The sequence below is a fragment of the Trypanosoma rangeli genome (genome assembly GCF_003719475.1).
Source record: "Trypanosoma rangeli strain AM80 chromosome Unknown Tra_15.4_contig_00184, whole genome shotgun sequence".
Lineage (NCBI taxonomy): Eukaryota > Euglenozoa > Kinetoplastea > Trypanosomatida > Trypanosomatidae > Trypanosoma > Trypanosoma rangeli.
Window position 1 is genome coordinate 25,014 of NW_021705929.1, and position 13,532 is coordinate 38,545.

A 13,532-nucleotide genomic window follows, 5' to 3' on the forward strand; every position below is an offset into this window, starting at 1 on the left:
TTAATTATTTATTTTATTTATTTATTTATTTATTTATTTATTTATTTATTATTGTTGTTCTAATTGCGTGTTTGAATGGATGCCTAGTGGCCCCGTGTCTTCCTGGCGGGGGGAGGGGGTGGCTCACCTCCTCTGCCTGCGCCCATGCGATGGCTGCCGCCCTGGTGGTTTGCGGAACCGTCAACATCGCCCCAGTCTTTTTCTTTTCTTAACTGGTCCAGCGCACCCACGCACACGAAAAACGAAATCAAAAGAAAATAAAAGGAAGGGAAGAATAAAGCAACGCGGCAGAAAGACGAAACAAGCGTGGTAACACCCCCAAAGGGATTCGGAAGAGAAGGACCACCCCGTGCAGGCAACGTTACCGGCATAGAGAACGCAGGTCCATGCTGGTCATCCAGGTTGCTGCTGATATTTTTAACAGTAAGGTGAACTTTGAGCTCACCTTCCCGCGCCGGCCAACGTTGCCCGAGGTCTTGCACGCCACAGAGGCTGCATTCTCAAACGAAATCGCTCTTCGCCGTCCAGAGCATGTCCCACCACATACCTTTAACGTTGCCAAGATTAAGCTGTACGATGAGGATCGAAACAAGTGGGTGGATTTGGTGTCGGAGGGGCAGTTGACCGACTACTGTCAGTTGTACGCATTTCAACCGGACAACCAGTGGCACAAGGAAAGCCAGAAGGAAATTCCGGCGGCGGTAAAACCACCAATGTCGGCGCAGCGGCCACTTGTAAATGCCACCAGCTCAGCGACGGGGCATGGAGCTTCCAACGGTGGCTCTGCGCCGGCTGGTGCGCTTGCCCCCTACGCAGGTGGTCGTACGCCCATTAATCAACGCAGTGACCCCCAACATTACCGTCGTTCATCACTGCACACGAGTACATCCGGAGCCCTAGTTCCAAAAATACACGCAGAGGCATCACATGAAGAGAAGGTTCGTGTTTTGTTTGCCGAGTTGGACTCGAAAGGACGCCGCCTGCTGGAGAAAGGGGACTTCAAGCAGGGCTTTCAAACCTTTAACCTTGACCTTTCTGCCGAGACGGTGGAGGACCTCTTTGAGAAGGCCGACACAAACCGTGACGGAACAGTGTCCTTTACCGAATTTGAACGTTTTTGTCGTCTCTACCCAATCATGACGGATTGTCTTTTTTTCCGCTCAAAGGCGTTCTGGGATGAGGAACAGCTGAGGAGGGAGATTCAGGTGGAGCGGCAGGCAGTGAGGCAGGCAGAACAAGCCGTGGAGCAGGTGCGCAAATCAGTAGAAGATGCGGAGCAGGAAGTGGTCGCTGCGATGGATGCCGTCACTGCAGCTGAGGCAGAACTGAAGGACCGCACAGACCGACTTCGGGATTTGACCAAAGACATGGACAACGCTAAAAAGGAGAAGGAACGTGTCATCCGTGAGAAGAAGGAGCGTGAAAAGGAACTTGCCAGCACGCGGGATCATGAAAAGGAGGTGCGCAGGGAGTCACAAGATATTGCCCGTGAGGCTGAAAGGTCGGATCGCCGGGCTGTTGCGCTTTCCGGTGAAGCTGTCACAGCCGATGATAAGGTCCGACAACTAGAGAAAGCGTTAGAGGAGGCGAGGCGAGCGGCAGAGCGGGCTCATGTCTCGGCAGAGCAGGCGGCACGTGACGCCGAAGTTATGAAGCAGCGCGCTCGAGATGCATCCAAGAACGTGGAGGACGTGGTGCGAGAGATTGCCCGTGTGGAGGAGGCTGTGCGTGGAGCGGAGCACAGTGTCGCGGTTGCCGACAATAATGCCCGTGAACTTGAGGGAATGGGGAGGGAACTCTCCCGTGAGGCGGAGGACGCCTCACAGCGGCGCGATCAATACGAGAAGGCTGTGGAAAACGCCAAAGAATCTGTGCGGGCACGGGAGCAGCAGTTAGATGGAGCGAAACGGCAAGTGGACGAACGAGAAAATATGGCGAGGCAGAAGGAATCGGAACTGGCGGAGCAACGGAAGCAACGGGAACTTGTGTCCCAGCACGAGCGCGCCCTAATAGAGCAGGAGCTACGTCTACGGGAGCAGCGGGATAGTCTGGAGGAACGCGAGACAAAACTTATGTCCGAGGCCAGTAGTTTTTTGGGTAACCTTCGCTTTCAGCTGCAGGGGGGACGACCCTGATCGCGTGAGTGGGGCATCTCTTTTTTCTGCAGTTCCGACGTGTGGCCTGCGTCGAAGTGTCATTTAATTCTGCATATACATATATATATATATATGTATGCATGCCCTTCTTGTTCCTGGTTTGGCCCTGCCGTTCTCTTTGCTACGCCTTGTGTATGCCTGTACTTCTGTGTGTAGATTTCTGTGCTTTTTTTTCCCCTTCTATCGCGGCGTGGAGGGTATTTGCTTTCTTTTTTTCTTATTATTATTAGTTTCTTGCCTCTCTCTTGTTCGTGTCTTGCGTCTGGGGTTCGTGTTGTGTGGGGCGGTGTGACAAGGAAAGGCAAGAACAAAAGAGTAAAGAAGAAAAAAAGAAAGAAAAAAAAACATTAGAAGCCGCATGAGCGGTGAATATCCCATGATTTTACTTTCCCTCAGTGCTATCTGCCCTCTTCCTGGTGGTTAGTGTCGTGTTTGGTGGTGGTGTGGAGGGAGGGGAAAGGGGGGTTTGTTTATTCTTGTACCTCGCATCTTTTTGCATTCGCTTACTTCCCAGGTTTGGGGAGGCGGGGACGGTTGCATTGGGCGTGACAGGAATAGCCTGTGCGGCGCGCCGCACTTGACGTCTGCCGGCCGTTGGGAACTTCCTCACGTCATCTTTCCAATTTTTTTTTTTCCCCGTCTCTCATTCCCCCTCCCGCCTCTCAGCGCCGTGGTGCCTCAGGTTGAATAGCAGAAGCACCACTTATTTTTTCACCTCTCCCTCCTCCCCATTTGCGTTCCGCGCCGCGTTGCACTTGAACCGCGGGTCACCAATTGGTAATGTTGGGGCTGGGGCGGTTCAAAGTGGCCCCAGTGACAGCGACGGTGGCCGCTGGTGGAATGATTCAGCTGCGCGGCATGGGGGACGGACAGCAAGCGCAGGTGCGGGGGCAGTCCACCCAAGCGCTGCGCAGCCTTTATCGTCGTCTCCGCAAGGAGGGTGAGGACCGGCAGATGCTGGAGCGGGCGCTCTCTACCCGCCCTTTGGAGACGAACATCAAGGTGGGCCTGAGCCTCCTCCATCACCACACCATGCTACTCAACATTGACCGTGAAGCGCGCGAGTTGGCGTTTTGGCAACTCCTGCGTCGCTTCTGCCTTGCGATTGCTAGACGCTACTTTGTGTGGCGCATTTTTTGTATTCGTCTTCTCTTACGCAGCACGGCGGCCATCAGTGACGCCTTGGTGTACACCTTCTTCCTGGCAATTTGTTTCACCTTGTACCAAATGTATAAGGTATGCCGTATTGGCGTCACACGCGCGGAGGAGCGCTACGAGACGCTGGCCATCCCCATCAAGCAGACATTTGACGCACTTGAGCAGGCGCAGGAGCGGCGGAAAGCCCTGCGACACGAGTTAGAGAAGGATATGCTCCAGCAGCGGTAGGGAGGAATGGAACGCAAACGGAGGAAGGAAGCAAAGCAAAAGTTAAAGTTAAGCAAAAGAAGGAAAGGCTGTGCAGAGCCTAATTGAAGGAAGAGAACTGGATGTTGGTATATCTTTCTTTTACTTCATATCTACACTTCTGTGTTGTTTCTTCTAGACATTTCAAGGTGGATGTTTCTGTGGGTGCATTCTTTTTTTGCTGGCTCCTTATTTGGCTGTGACGTATGGAACTTGCACATCCCCTCTCTCCATCTCTATCTATCTGTATGTACAGCAGCGCCACCATCCCTCAATCATCACATCCAGCATCACCATCAACGGCAACAGCTGTGAGAGGTGTCAGGCGCTGCTATTCGCTGCATTGGCCGTCTTTTCTCCACGCAGGTGTGGGATGGAACGAACGAACTGCATTGACCTGGGCACGGATAGCTTGATGGCAACTGCTGTTGGATATGCGGCACGGAGGCAACAGTGCAAGGGAAAAGAGAAGTGTCACTGGGGGGGACTTTTTGTTGATAGTAGCAATGACTGCGACGAAAATCGTGGCGACCCGCCGCCTCGGCACCGCAGTATCTCGCTGAGCCAGCTACTATATGGTGAGCCGTTGCGGCATGAGGCTGTGACCAGGCCAGCCACAGCCAAGTTGAGCCTGGGTGTGGATGCTGACAATGCTGTGGATGACGATGGTCTGATGGATATTCAACGTCTCATCAACTCACAGTACGACGCATGTGCGAGCAGAACCAGCAGCCGCAGGGATAGCAGTAAGGCTTGTGTCCATGATGATGATATTGACAGCAAGTTTTTGGATGGGGGGCGTAGTTGGTGCTCTTCTTTGCCACCATGGCCCGTGCAGCATACAGAAAAGGGCGTTTTCGAGGAGGCCTACGAGGGCCTTGGGGATCAAGAATCTGCGGAGACTTCCCGGAGAATGGCTAGGCGCGAGAGCCGCAGTGTGGGGGTTCAGTGTGACGTGCGAGCTGCAACGACGGCTGTGGAGCTGCAAAAGCTAGAGCAGCTCCGCCAGGAATTTATTGTGAGTGATCCTGAGAGTGTGGCTCACGCTCTCGCACGGCTCATTCGTGCAGTTGAGATGGATCGTTTTGGGCACTCGTCAGCGTTTACCTCTGCTTTGCTGCAGCAGGCTCAGTTGTAGATGCATCGGTGGGACAGCTCAGGGTGGAGAGACACAACAGCAAGATATATATATATATATATATAGCGAGAGAAAGAAGGGAAGGTAGATGCAATGTGTGCATTGTTTGCGTGGCATTTCAACGATAAAAACCCTTGAGGCAACGTCTTGATGCGTTGAATGTTGCCCGTGTGCTGTTGGTGTGTCTACACATCTTTTAACCTCATCTCCGCCTCTTTATTTTTCTTGTTGATGTTGCTGTTTTTTGGCTACTCCGTCTTTCCGCGTGTAGCAGGCCGGTCCCGTGATGGCGGTGGCCGTTTCGGCGGATGGTGACGTGGTATCGTTCTTGCGGCACGCGGGCGAGTGCTACGCGGAGCACAAGGAGCTGCTGCGCCGCAAGCACTTGGAGGACGAGCGGAGAGAGTGCCCGTTTAGGCCAACCGTATCGGAGTACGCGGAGAAGATGAGCCGTCACTCCATCACCCGACGCAGCGAGGCCGTGGAGAAGCGGCTGCACGAATTGCATGCCAAACGTCTTGAGGTGGCGCAGGCGCAGCGGGCCGAGAGCCGAGAACGAGAATGGGCTGAGATGGCGGTGGAGGTGCGGGCACCTCAGGTGACGGCGCGTGCGCGCTCACTGGTCTCGCGTGACCCGGCGGAAGTCTCGCGGAAGTGGCTGGAGAAGCGGGAGGAGAAGTTCGCGCGACTCCGTGAGGAGGCGTTGCGGCGCGACCTGGAGGCACTCCGCGAGGTTCCACGCATCTCGCAATACGCGCAGGAGAGGTTTATCGCTGAGCGCCACCAGGGTCAAGCGATAGAAGACTACCTTATGGCAAAGGAGGAGGCACGGCGGGAGCGCATGTATTGGCTGGCAGAAGAAGGTGTGGGTACGAACAGTAGCTTCAGCAACTCCTCCTTCTTCCGTCTTGGGAAGCTGCCTGAGCGGCAAGACGAGCCGCAGCCCGCGTTTACTCCCCGCATTACGGAGTACACCAAACAACTCCACCGCTCGGGAAACGTTGAGGACCGTTTGCTTGCGGGGAGGGGAGAGGACAGGAAGGTACCACACGATACGTCATGCACCTTTGCGCCGCGCATCGCTCCGGCATCGCTAGAGATGTCCAAGAACTACTACAGTGATCCAAATGCCTTGGTGTATGACCGATTGTACCGTAATGACGCAATGAGGCTGCGTGAGCTGCGGCGTAAAAGGGCGAACGTGGCATCGCAAAAGGAATCGACGGGTATTCCCCGCATCAGTGAGACGTCGCGCCTCATTGTGGAGCGCAAGAGGGCAGAAGCGATGGAAAAGGAATTGCAACATAGCCCGACAACGCGTCTTCACCCTTCCTTGTGCGAGGCCTATAAGTATGCCCAGAAAAAGCAGCCGCTTCTACAGGCGCGGCAGAAGGAAGAGAAGGAGCGGTGCACATTTAGACCGCGTGTCAATCCCACTTCCGAAAAAATGTGGCGACACCAATTGCAGATGCTGCAGGAGGACGGATACGCGCGAACGGCGGAGGGTGCGCGGGAACTTTTGTGGCGGCGCTCACAGCAACGTATGGAGGAAGAGGCTCGACGACGCCGGGCGATGGAGGAGGCGCAGGAGATGGAGGAGTGCACATTTCACCCGAAAGTAGGACGTTCACCGGAGCGCCGCGTGGGCCGCGAACTCTCCCTCTCACAGCGCAATGAGATGTGGCAACGGCAGCGAGATCGGCGCCTGCGTGAGGCCAGGATGGAGTTGGAACGCACGCAGTTGTCTGAGTGTTCCTTTCATCCCACGGTGGATTCGGTGTTTCCGCTGCCTGCGCACGACGCGACGGTTGTTTCTGGGTACGAGGCTCACGTTTTGCGGCAGGAGGAGTCGCGCCGGCGCAAGCAGGAGACACAGGAGTGGTGGCGGCCAAAGACGGTATCTCCAAAGGGGCCGAATGCCTCGCGTCAAACATTTAGCTCCGTTTCAGAGCCTCGACGTCGACACAGACAGCCGCGGCAGGGATCCGAAGGCATGCGACAAGTCTCGGCGTCATCTTCACAGAGAAGCTGTAGTACCTCCTTCTCAGGTAGGAACCGCACGCAGTTTGTGGTGAATCAGGCCCCATCGTGCGCTAGTTTGGTGTCGCCAGGTTCTGCATCCCCCTTATCACCGCGGCCGTACCATCAAAATTTAAACCATCGAAGGCTTCACTACAGTGGCGACAACGGCATTGGTGCCGCGGTGCAGAGTGTCAAGCCAAGTCCCGTAGAATTTATTATCCGCCATCACCGGGCGATTGTAGAGTCGTCGCGGCGGCGTGGGTAGGCGATAGATGCAATCGTCAGGGAAACGAAGAGAGGAGGGAGGATTGAGGAGGGAGGAGGGGGGCGAGGGAAGGTGTACCATTTACGCCCTCTCTCGGTCTTGTACTGGTGCTGAGTGAAAGGCAGTATTCCATGCATGCACACATTGGATATGTGTTTCTGTGTGTGTGGGGGGGGCGGGGGGTGCCAGATATATTCATACCCTCGTCATTGTTGTTGTTGTTTTTTTCATTTTAGCTCTTGGGCTCACGATCTCTCCGTCTCTCCACTGTGTTCTCTTTGTCACTCAAGTTGTTCCTTTACATTGCTGTGATCTTGTGGTTACACTGCAATCGTCCCCACCACCACCACCACCGCCTTTTTTTTTTTCTGCCTCTCTTCCTCATCCCGCTTCTCCTACAACTCTTCGGTATGACTGACAATCTGCATTGTTTTTCTTTTAGCGGCCACAGCTCTGCTGTTTGTGTAGCAGTGCGTAGATCGTTTACTCTATTTTTTTTTCGTTAGATTCTTGTAAAGATACACATATACATCACAGTTGTCGAGTAATTATATATGGAGAACGTCCGTGTCGCGGTACGAGTTCGTCCTTTTCTGCCCAATGAGGAGCCGCGTCGTTATATGACAGTGAGCGGCCACCAGATTGCCATTGGGGAGTCGCGGAAATTTGCTTTTGATGACATCTTCGACATGGACGCAACATCGCAGGTAGTAAATGACGCCGTTGCGGCGCCGCTGGTATCTGCTTTTGTGGCTGGCTACACGGTTTCTGCCATCGCCTACGGACAGACGGGTGCAGGGAAGACGTTCACCATGTCGTCCTTGTCGGCGGATGTTGTGCAGCGGGTATTGGCCGCGTTAAAGGAGGAAGACCTTGCGGAGGACGATGGCAAACACGAGTTTCGCTTCTCTGCAGTGGAGGTGTACAATGAAAGCATCAGCGACCTCATCGCCTCCGGCACCGGCTCCATGCTACACCCGTCGCATTCGATGGGGTCGTTGCCATCGCTGTCGCTGCGGGAAGACTCGCGGCATGGCGTGTACATTCAGGGCCTCTCCGAAGTGGTCGTGGAGAGCAAGGAGGAGCTGCTTGCGTGGGTGAAGAACACGCCCACCAACCGTCGCACCGCCTCCACACTGATGAACGCGACAAGCTCCCGCTCACACCTGCTGCTTACGATCAGCCTCACAGACGGCGGGGTGGTGTCGCGCTTTGGTTTGGTAGACTTGGCGGGGAGTGAGCGCATCAAGAAGGTGAACGGCCGACAGCTTGCGACCGGTGCCATAAATGAAACGCTTAACGAGCAAGCCTCACAGTACCTTAAGGAGCGGTCGAAGGGGATTGAAATGGCCTCACGAATGCGTGAAGGCATCAGCATCAACAGTGGGCTCCTTGCACTGGGAAATGTTATCGTGGCCCTTTGTGAGCGGAGGTCGCACGTACCGTACCGCGCCTCGAAACTCACCCGTCTTCTACAGCCCATGCTGGGTGGGAACTCAAAAACAGTCATGATCGCTTGTGTCTCGCCTGCTGTCTCCTCCTTTGAGGAAACGTTGAATACGCTGAAGTACGCCAATCGCGCCAAGTCTATTCGTACAAGCTCTTTTAAAGTAGATACAGGTTGCTCCACCTTAGAGGAGGCCGAGAGAACTATTGCGTGGCTTAGGCAGCGGCTGGAGGCGGCACAGCAGGCTTCGCAGGAGGCACATTCCCCCATGATGTACATGTTTCCAGCGGTAGAGGAAGCACGGTTGGGGGAAGTACAGGAGTTACTTGCAAGCGAGCGGAAGTTGACGCAACGGCTGCAAGAAGACCTCTTCAATGCAGAGTACACTGCCATGATTGAGGTTGAAAAACGCAAGCAGCTTGAAAAGCGTCTTTTGTCCATTGAAGCCCAACAACAGCGTGAGCTTAACGAGTTTATGGAACTAAGTGGCGCACGGCCGTGGGATGACTTCCTTCGAGAGGATGCTGCTGAGGAGAGGGAAACTGCGTCATGCACTCAGCTACAGGCCGAGAGTGACGAGCTACCGGCATCGAAGGGAGAAAGGGAGGGTGAGGAGGTGCGGCTATCGGCCTCCGAGGGCGCGGCTCTGGAGTACCTTTCTCGCGACATCGCGGCGAAGGATGGATTGATCCAGAAGCTGGCGCGTCAAAAAGAGGAGGCGGTGCAGGAGTTGGAGTACTACAAGTCTCAACTGCAAGAGCTCCAGGACGTCCGGCATCGCTTGGAGGATGAGTTGTCACGCGCCGAGGCAAAGATAGAGGCAGCCAAGATGGAGCGCCAGGGAAAAGAGGAGCGGCGAAGCTCGCTGGCACATCACCAACTGCAGCTGCGCAAATCCGAAGAGGCGGCGGAGTACCGGCGGAAAATGCAGGAATCAACAGCGGTCGTCACAGCGCAAGAGGCCAGCGCAGAGATGATTAAACATCTACAGTCACAGGTGGCGGAGATGAATGACGAACTCAACCGTCATAGGCACACCTTGCGGGAGCGGCAGCAGCGCATCCACAAGATGTCTGTCTCCCATGCCCAGGAGTTGAACCAGCTGCAGAAGAAACTGCGCGCGTCGGAGGCGCAGGTGACGAAACTGCAGGTTCAGCTGCAGAAGAAGGAACGGGAACTTTCACGCGTCAAGAAAGGTGGGGCAGGTGGTTTTACGCGCCGCCAACCAGCAACACTTACCCCGCAGCAGTCACCGACGGCCAATGTGCTGCCAGTGGACCTCTCGGAGGGCGTACAAAAGGAAATTGATATCGAATTAATGTCCATCGCCAATTTGGAAAGAGAGCTTGACGAGCTGACGGTAGACCGTGACGAATTAAAGAGTGCACTGAGAGAGGTGGAGGAACGCACCGGCGGCATGGATAAATGGGAAAAGGCAGTGAAAGCATTTAGCATGCGACTGCAACAACTGGAGCGGGAGCTTCAGTCAGACACCCTTAGTGAGCAGTTGCGGTCGCAGTACGGCAGTGAGAAGGTGAGTATTGAAGATAGATTGCGGCAATTAAAATCATTTGAGCCTGTGGTGGCGGAGGCATCGAGGCAGCTGGTAGAGATGGAAAGCAACCTTGATAGTTTACAAGAGGCACGCATGTATCACCTACGACGGGTGCGTCAGCTGCAAAATGGGGCCTTAACGTCTGTGGACCGAAGCATCTGGGCCTCTGGATTGCTGCAGCGCGGGGCTGCAGATTGCGCAGAACTTCTTAACAAAAGAAACTAATTGTATAAATATTCGAATACATGTCATGGTATGCTTAAAAGTGGAAAACACATTGTTGTTGTTGTTGTTGCTGCTGCTGTTCTTATTATTCTCACTATGTCCCTGTACTGGGGTGAGGAAGAGAAGGGATACGAGGGAGCGAACGTGAGCGGCATGGCGTGCGTGTGTGTTTGTGTTTTTGTGGCAAGAAGGTCAGGAACGGCCTTTGCGCCTGCCTGTTGCATCTACTGGTTGTTGTGTCGTTTATATATTTTTTTGTTTACGCATATTTTTTATAGTGTTTCTGTGTTTTTTCCTTCTTGTGATCTTATTTCCTTTTGTTCTTTCTTTGTGTGTTTTTTTTTTGCCGCTCTGCGCCCCTCCGGTGTTTGGCAGTTCGTGCTGTAAGCGCAGGCAACCGACGCCGTCGGGAAGTTGGGAGACCACCAGAAAAAGTGTGCATGACACAAAAAAGGCAACGCGTGCGCAACGGCGCAGCCGCCTCAAAGCGAGGAAATGAAGGTGTAGAAGACGCAGAACCGTCGGGCATTTTACCGCAGGGCGGTCTTGATCGCATTGCCTCGTGGGAGGTCGAAGAACCACATGTCACGGCCGAAGAGGATACTGTTGAAAGTGCCTTTGAACGTGTGGCGCCGTCAGTGAGCGGGCCACTGGTGGCGCGACTCATCCCGCTTTCCACAGGGAACACGGGACTCTCCTCTATCGATATCCACCGCGACGTGGGCGACATGATACTGGGACGCTCCAAAGAGCTTGTAGTGGAATGCCGCATCGACGTCGCCTTGGTGTCCGCGCGGCACTGTGAGTTGACTGTCAACCCCACCACACGAAGCATCAGCATCCGCGACGTCTCCACCAATGGGACATTTATCAACGGAAATCGGATTGAAAAGAATGTGTGGGTGGAGCTACATTCCGGCGATCGCGTATTCCTCACACATCCGGCGAATGCATCACAACCGGACGCCTCCAGCGTTGGGTTTCTTTTTCAGAGTATCAGTGAAAAAATACGGGCTGACGTACTACAGGAGGAGTTGACGTGCCCTGTGTGCAAGGGTTTGTACGTCCGTCCCTGCAGTATACTCCCATGTTTGCATGTCTTTTGCGCCGGCTGCGTTAGCCGGTGGATAGACGCCGGTAATAGGAAATGCATCCAGTGCCGCTCCGAGGTTTGGGAGGTGCGCCCGACGCACAAGCTACAAAGCTGCGTTGAGGAGTTGCTCAAGACCAACCCTGAGCTCTCTCGCACTAGCGATGAACTGGCGGAGTTAGTGGCGTTTGACACCATTCCGCCGAGGGGAAGAGTTGTCAAAAAACGACGCCGCTATAGTGAAGACCGCAGCGACGATGACGATTATTCCAGTTTGGATAGTACTTCAGAAAGTGACGACGGTGCAAACATTGGCCAAGGTTCCATGTTGAGCTACGATGCAAGTGGGCACGGGCACACTCGCTCTATCGGACGCTGTCAGCAGTGCCGGCGCGCATCTCGTGAGGACGGTTTTCGGTGCCGCCCAGATGGACTACACTTGCACTGCCCAATGTGTTACCGGAGCTTTCCACACCGACCTCTGTGTCCTCGGCCCCAGTGTTGCCAGCTCTGTGGTGCCTCGTACTGTAACCTGTACTACCAACGGGAGGGCGGTTGCCCCGCCAACCGTGGCGGTTTGACGCGCCTGCGACAATGCCCTCCCAGGTCCACACTGCCCCAGAAATGTTTTGGTGGCAACGCTGTGGAGCAAAATATTATTTCCAGGTACTTGTCCGCCAAGGGTATCACGCTGGAGACGGTGTGGAAGGAGTGCCTGGAGAAAATGGAGGCAGGGGAGTGGGTTCCGGACATCACCTGCGTGAATGGGCAGCTGACGGTGGATTCCCCCCTCTGTGAGGAATGCATCAACAGTATCTTTGCGTCATTACTGTTTCACTACCGACGCGCGGTGCCGAATTACGAACTCCCTGAAAGCGTCACTGACAGACCGAGTTGCTGGTATGGCATCAACTGCCGCACGCAGTTTCACAAGGCAGAACACGCAAACCGATACAACCATGTGTGTTACCAAGAGAAGCGGAAGGAGTAGGAGGAGCTCGGAGAGGCGGCGGTGGTGCAGGAGAAGAAAATGATGTTGCGTGCATGCGGTAAGGCGTCTTGAGTATTTAATTATTTTTTTGATTACAAAAAAAAAAAAAATTTTAAGATGAGGTGGTGGGGGAGGGGGGAGGAACCGAAAGGAACAAAACGAAAAGATGTGTGGGAGGGCGGCTGGAGGCACCGTTTTTCTTTCGAATTTCTCTCTTTTGCCGTTTCGTTTCCTTCGCTTGGTTGGGCAGTTGCCCACAGTTTGTTCGCCCCCTTCTCTCATCTCCTCTCCTCTACTCTCTCTCTTCAATTGCCTGGAATGGGGGGGGGGGGACACTTCTCACGTTGTGCCTCCTCCTCCCTCTTCCCTCTTCTCTTTCTTTCTTCCTTTCGTTTGCTGTTTTGTTTGATTCTGCCGCGTATGCTCTCGCCTGCCTGTGGCTTTTGTTGTACTGCCTTTTTTATTCTGCGCAGCCGTGGGGTGAGCGAGAGGGAGGGAAGAGGTGTTCATTGGTCGGCATACACATGAGTGAACATTTTTCTGGGGAGGAGGAGGCCGCTCGTTGCACGAGTCCGTCGTACCTTCTCTCTCCCTACCGCCCGCGGAGTGTGGGGGAGCAGAAGTTCTTGCGACACGCCATCTTCCGAGCCGCGGCGCTGATGGGTTTCCTTTTATATTTTATCTACTGCAACCCTGAATACAGCTATACGTACTCTTACCTCCAGGAGAAGTACGCAGGCAGGGGTGACAAGCCAGTGATACCGAAGCTCCTGAAGCTTAAAAAGGATAAACGAATGATCATTTGAAATAGGGGGGGCGGGGTATGAGAGCCATTGACTTGACGTTGTTCTTGCTTAATCGTAGGGAGGAATACGCATTACAGTAGGGCGGGAAAAGCAAGATGAAGTGTCTGTGTGTATATACGTATGCATTTATAGATATACACCTACGTTGTACTTCTTGGTTCTTTTAAACAACGACAAAAAGAGAAAAAAAGAGAATGTGGCTGTGCTGCCCCAGTTCTGTTCTTGTTGTTCTGTCTGCTGCGGGTGGGGGCAGTGCGATGCTGTCGTCCCCCCCCCCCCCCCCCCCCCATTCACACCTGCTGTCTTGGCGTTCTTGTGGTGCGCATGTGTGTTCCGCCTTTTTTTTCTTTTTTGTTGCTTGTTTAGCGCTGTGGCAGCAGGACGAGCAAAGGAACTGAAAGCGAAAACACGTGTGTGTGAATAAAAACGCGGG

At 54.1% G+C, this 13,532-nt stretch overlaps 6 protein-coding genes across 6 annotated transcripts, besides 11 other annotated features; all 6 read left to right on the top strand.

Moving 5' to 3' along the window:
- The first annotated feature begins 4 nt into the window (after positions 1 to 4).
- Positions 5 to 50: a microsatellite.
- Positions 51 to 386: 336 nt separating this feature from the next.
- TraAM80_05574 (calmodulin-like protein containing EF hand domain) lies at positions 387 to 2,135 on the top strand (the record flags this gene model as incomplete). The annotated part of the gene is made up of 1 exon (XM_029382448.1): positions 387 to 2,135. The coding sequence occupies one exon, from the start codon at positions 387 to 389 to the stop codon at positions 2,133 to 2,135; it is 1,749 nt and encodes a 582-aa protein (XP_029237703.1).
- A 73-nt stretch (positions 2,136 to 2,208) lies between these two features.
- Positions 2,209 to 2,234: a microsatellite.
- Positions 2,235 to 2,936: 702 nt separating this feature from the next.
- Positions 2,937 to 3,542, top strand: TraAM80_05575 (uncharacterized protein; the record flags this gene model as incomplete). Its single annotated transcript, XM_029382449.1, has 1 exon — positions 2,937 to 3,542. One exon carries the CDS (start codon positions 2,937 to 2,939, stop codon positions 3,540 to 3,542), a length of 606 nt encoding a protein of 201 aa, XP_029237704.1.
- Positions 3,543 to 3,544: 2 nt separating this feature from the next.
- Positions 3,545 to 3,610: a sequence feature (GA-rich).
- A 323-nt stretch (positions 3,611 to 3,933) lies between these two features.
- Positions 3,934 to 4,698, top strand: TraAM80_05576 (uncharacterized protein; the record flags this gene model as incomplete). Its single annotated transcript, XM_029382450.1, has 1 exon — positions 3,934 to 4,698. One exon carries the CDS (start codon positions 3,934 to 3,936, stop codon positions 4,696 to 4,698), a length of 765 nt encoding a protein of 254 aa, XP_029237705.1.
- Positions 4,699 to 4,742: 44 nt separating this feature from the next.
- Positions 4,743 to 4,763: a microsatellite.
- A 221-nt stretch (positions 4,764 to 4,984) lies between these two features.
- On the top strand, positions 4,985 to 6,985 carry TraAM80_05577 (uncharacterized protein; the record flags this gene model as incomplete). The annotated part of the gene is made up of 1 exon (XM_029382451.1): positions 4,985 to 6,985. The coding sequence occupies one exon, from the start codon at positions 4,985 to 4,987 to the stop codon at positions 6,983 to 6,985; it is 2,001 nt and encodes a 666-aa protein (XP_029237706.1).
- A 31-nt stretch (positions 6,986 to 7,016) lies between these two features.
- Positions 7,017 to 7,053: a sequence feature (GA-rich).
- Positions 7,054 to 7,322: 269 nt separating this feature from the next.
- Positions 7,323 to 7,342: a microsatellite.
- A 197-nt stretch (positions 7,343 to 7,539) lies between these two features.
- On the top strand, positions 7,540 to 10,212 carry TraAM80_05578 (putative kinesin; the record flags this gene model as incomplete). The annotated part of the gene is made up of 1 exon (XM_029382452.1): positions 7,540 to 10,212. The coding sequence occupies one exon, from the start codon at positions 7,540 to 7,542 to the stop codon at positions 10,210 to 10,212; it is 2,673 nt and encodes an 890-aa protein (XP_029237707.1).
- Positions 10,213 to 10,264: 52 nt separating this feature from the next.
- Positions 10,265 to 10,302: a microsatellite.
- A 350-nt stretch (positions 10,303 to 10,652) lies between these two features.
- On the top strand, positions 10,653 to 12,293 carry TraAM80_05579 (zinc finger family protein; the record flags this gene model as incomplete). Its single annotated transcript, XM_029382453.1, has 1 exon — positions 10,653 to 12,293. The coding sequence occupies one exon, from the start codon at positions 10,653 to 10,655 to the stop codon at positions 12,291 to 12,293; it is 1,641 nt and encodes a 546-aa protein (XP_029237708.1).
- A 274-nt stretch (positions 12,294 to 12,567) lies between these two features.
- Positions 12,568 to 12,598: a microsatellite.
- Positions 12,599 to 12,628: 30 nt separating this feature from the next.
- Positions 12,629 to 12,679: a microsatellite.
- Positions 12,662 to 12,706: a microsatellite.
- Positions 12,707 to 13,366: 660 nt separating this feature from the next.
- Positions 13,367 to 13,387: a microsatellite.
- Positions 13,388 to 13,532: the final 145 nt, after the last annotated feature.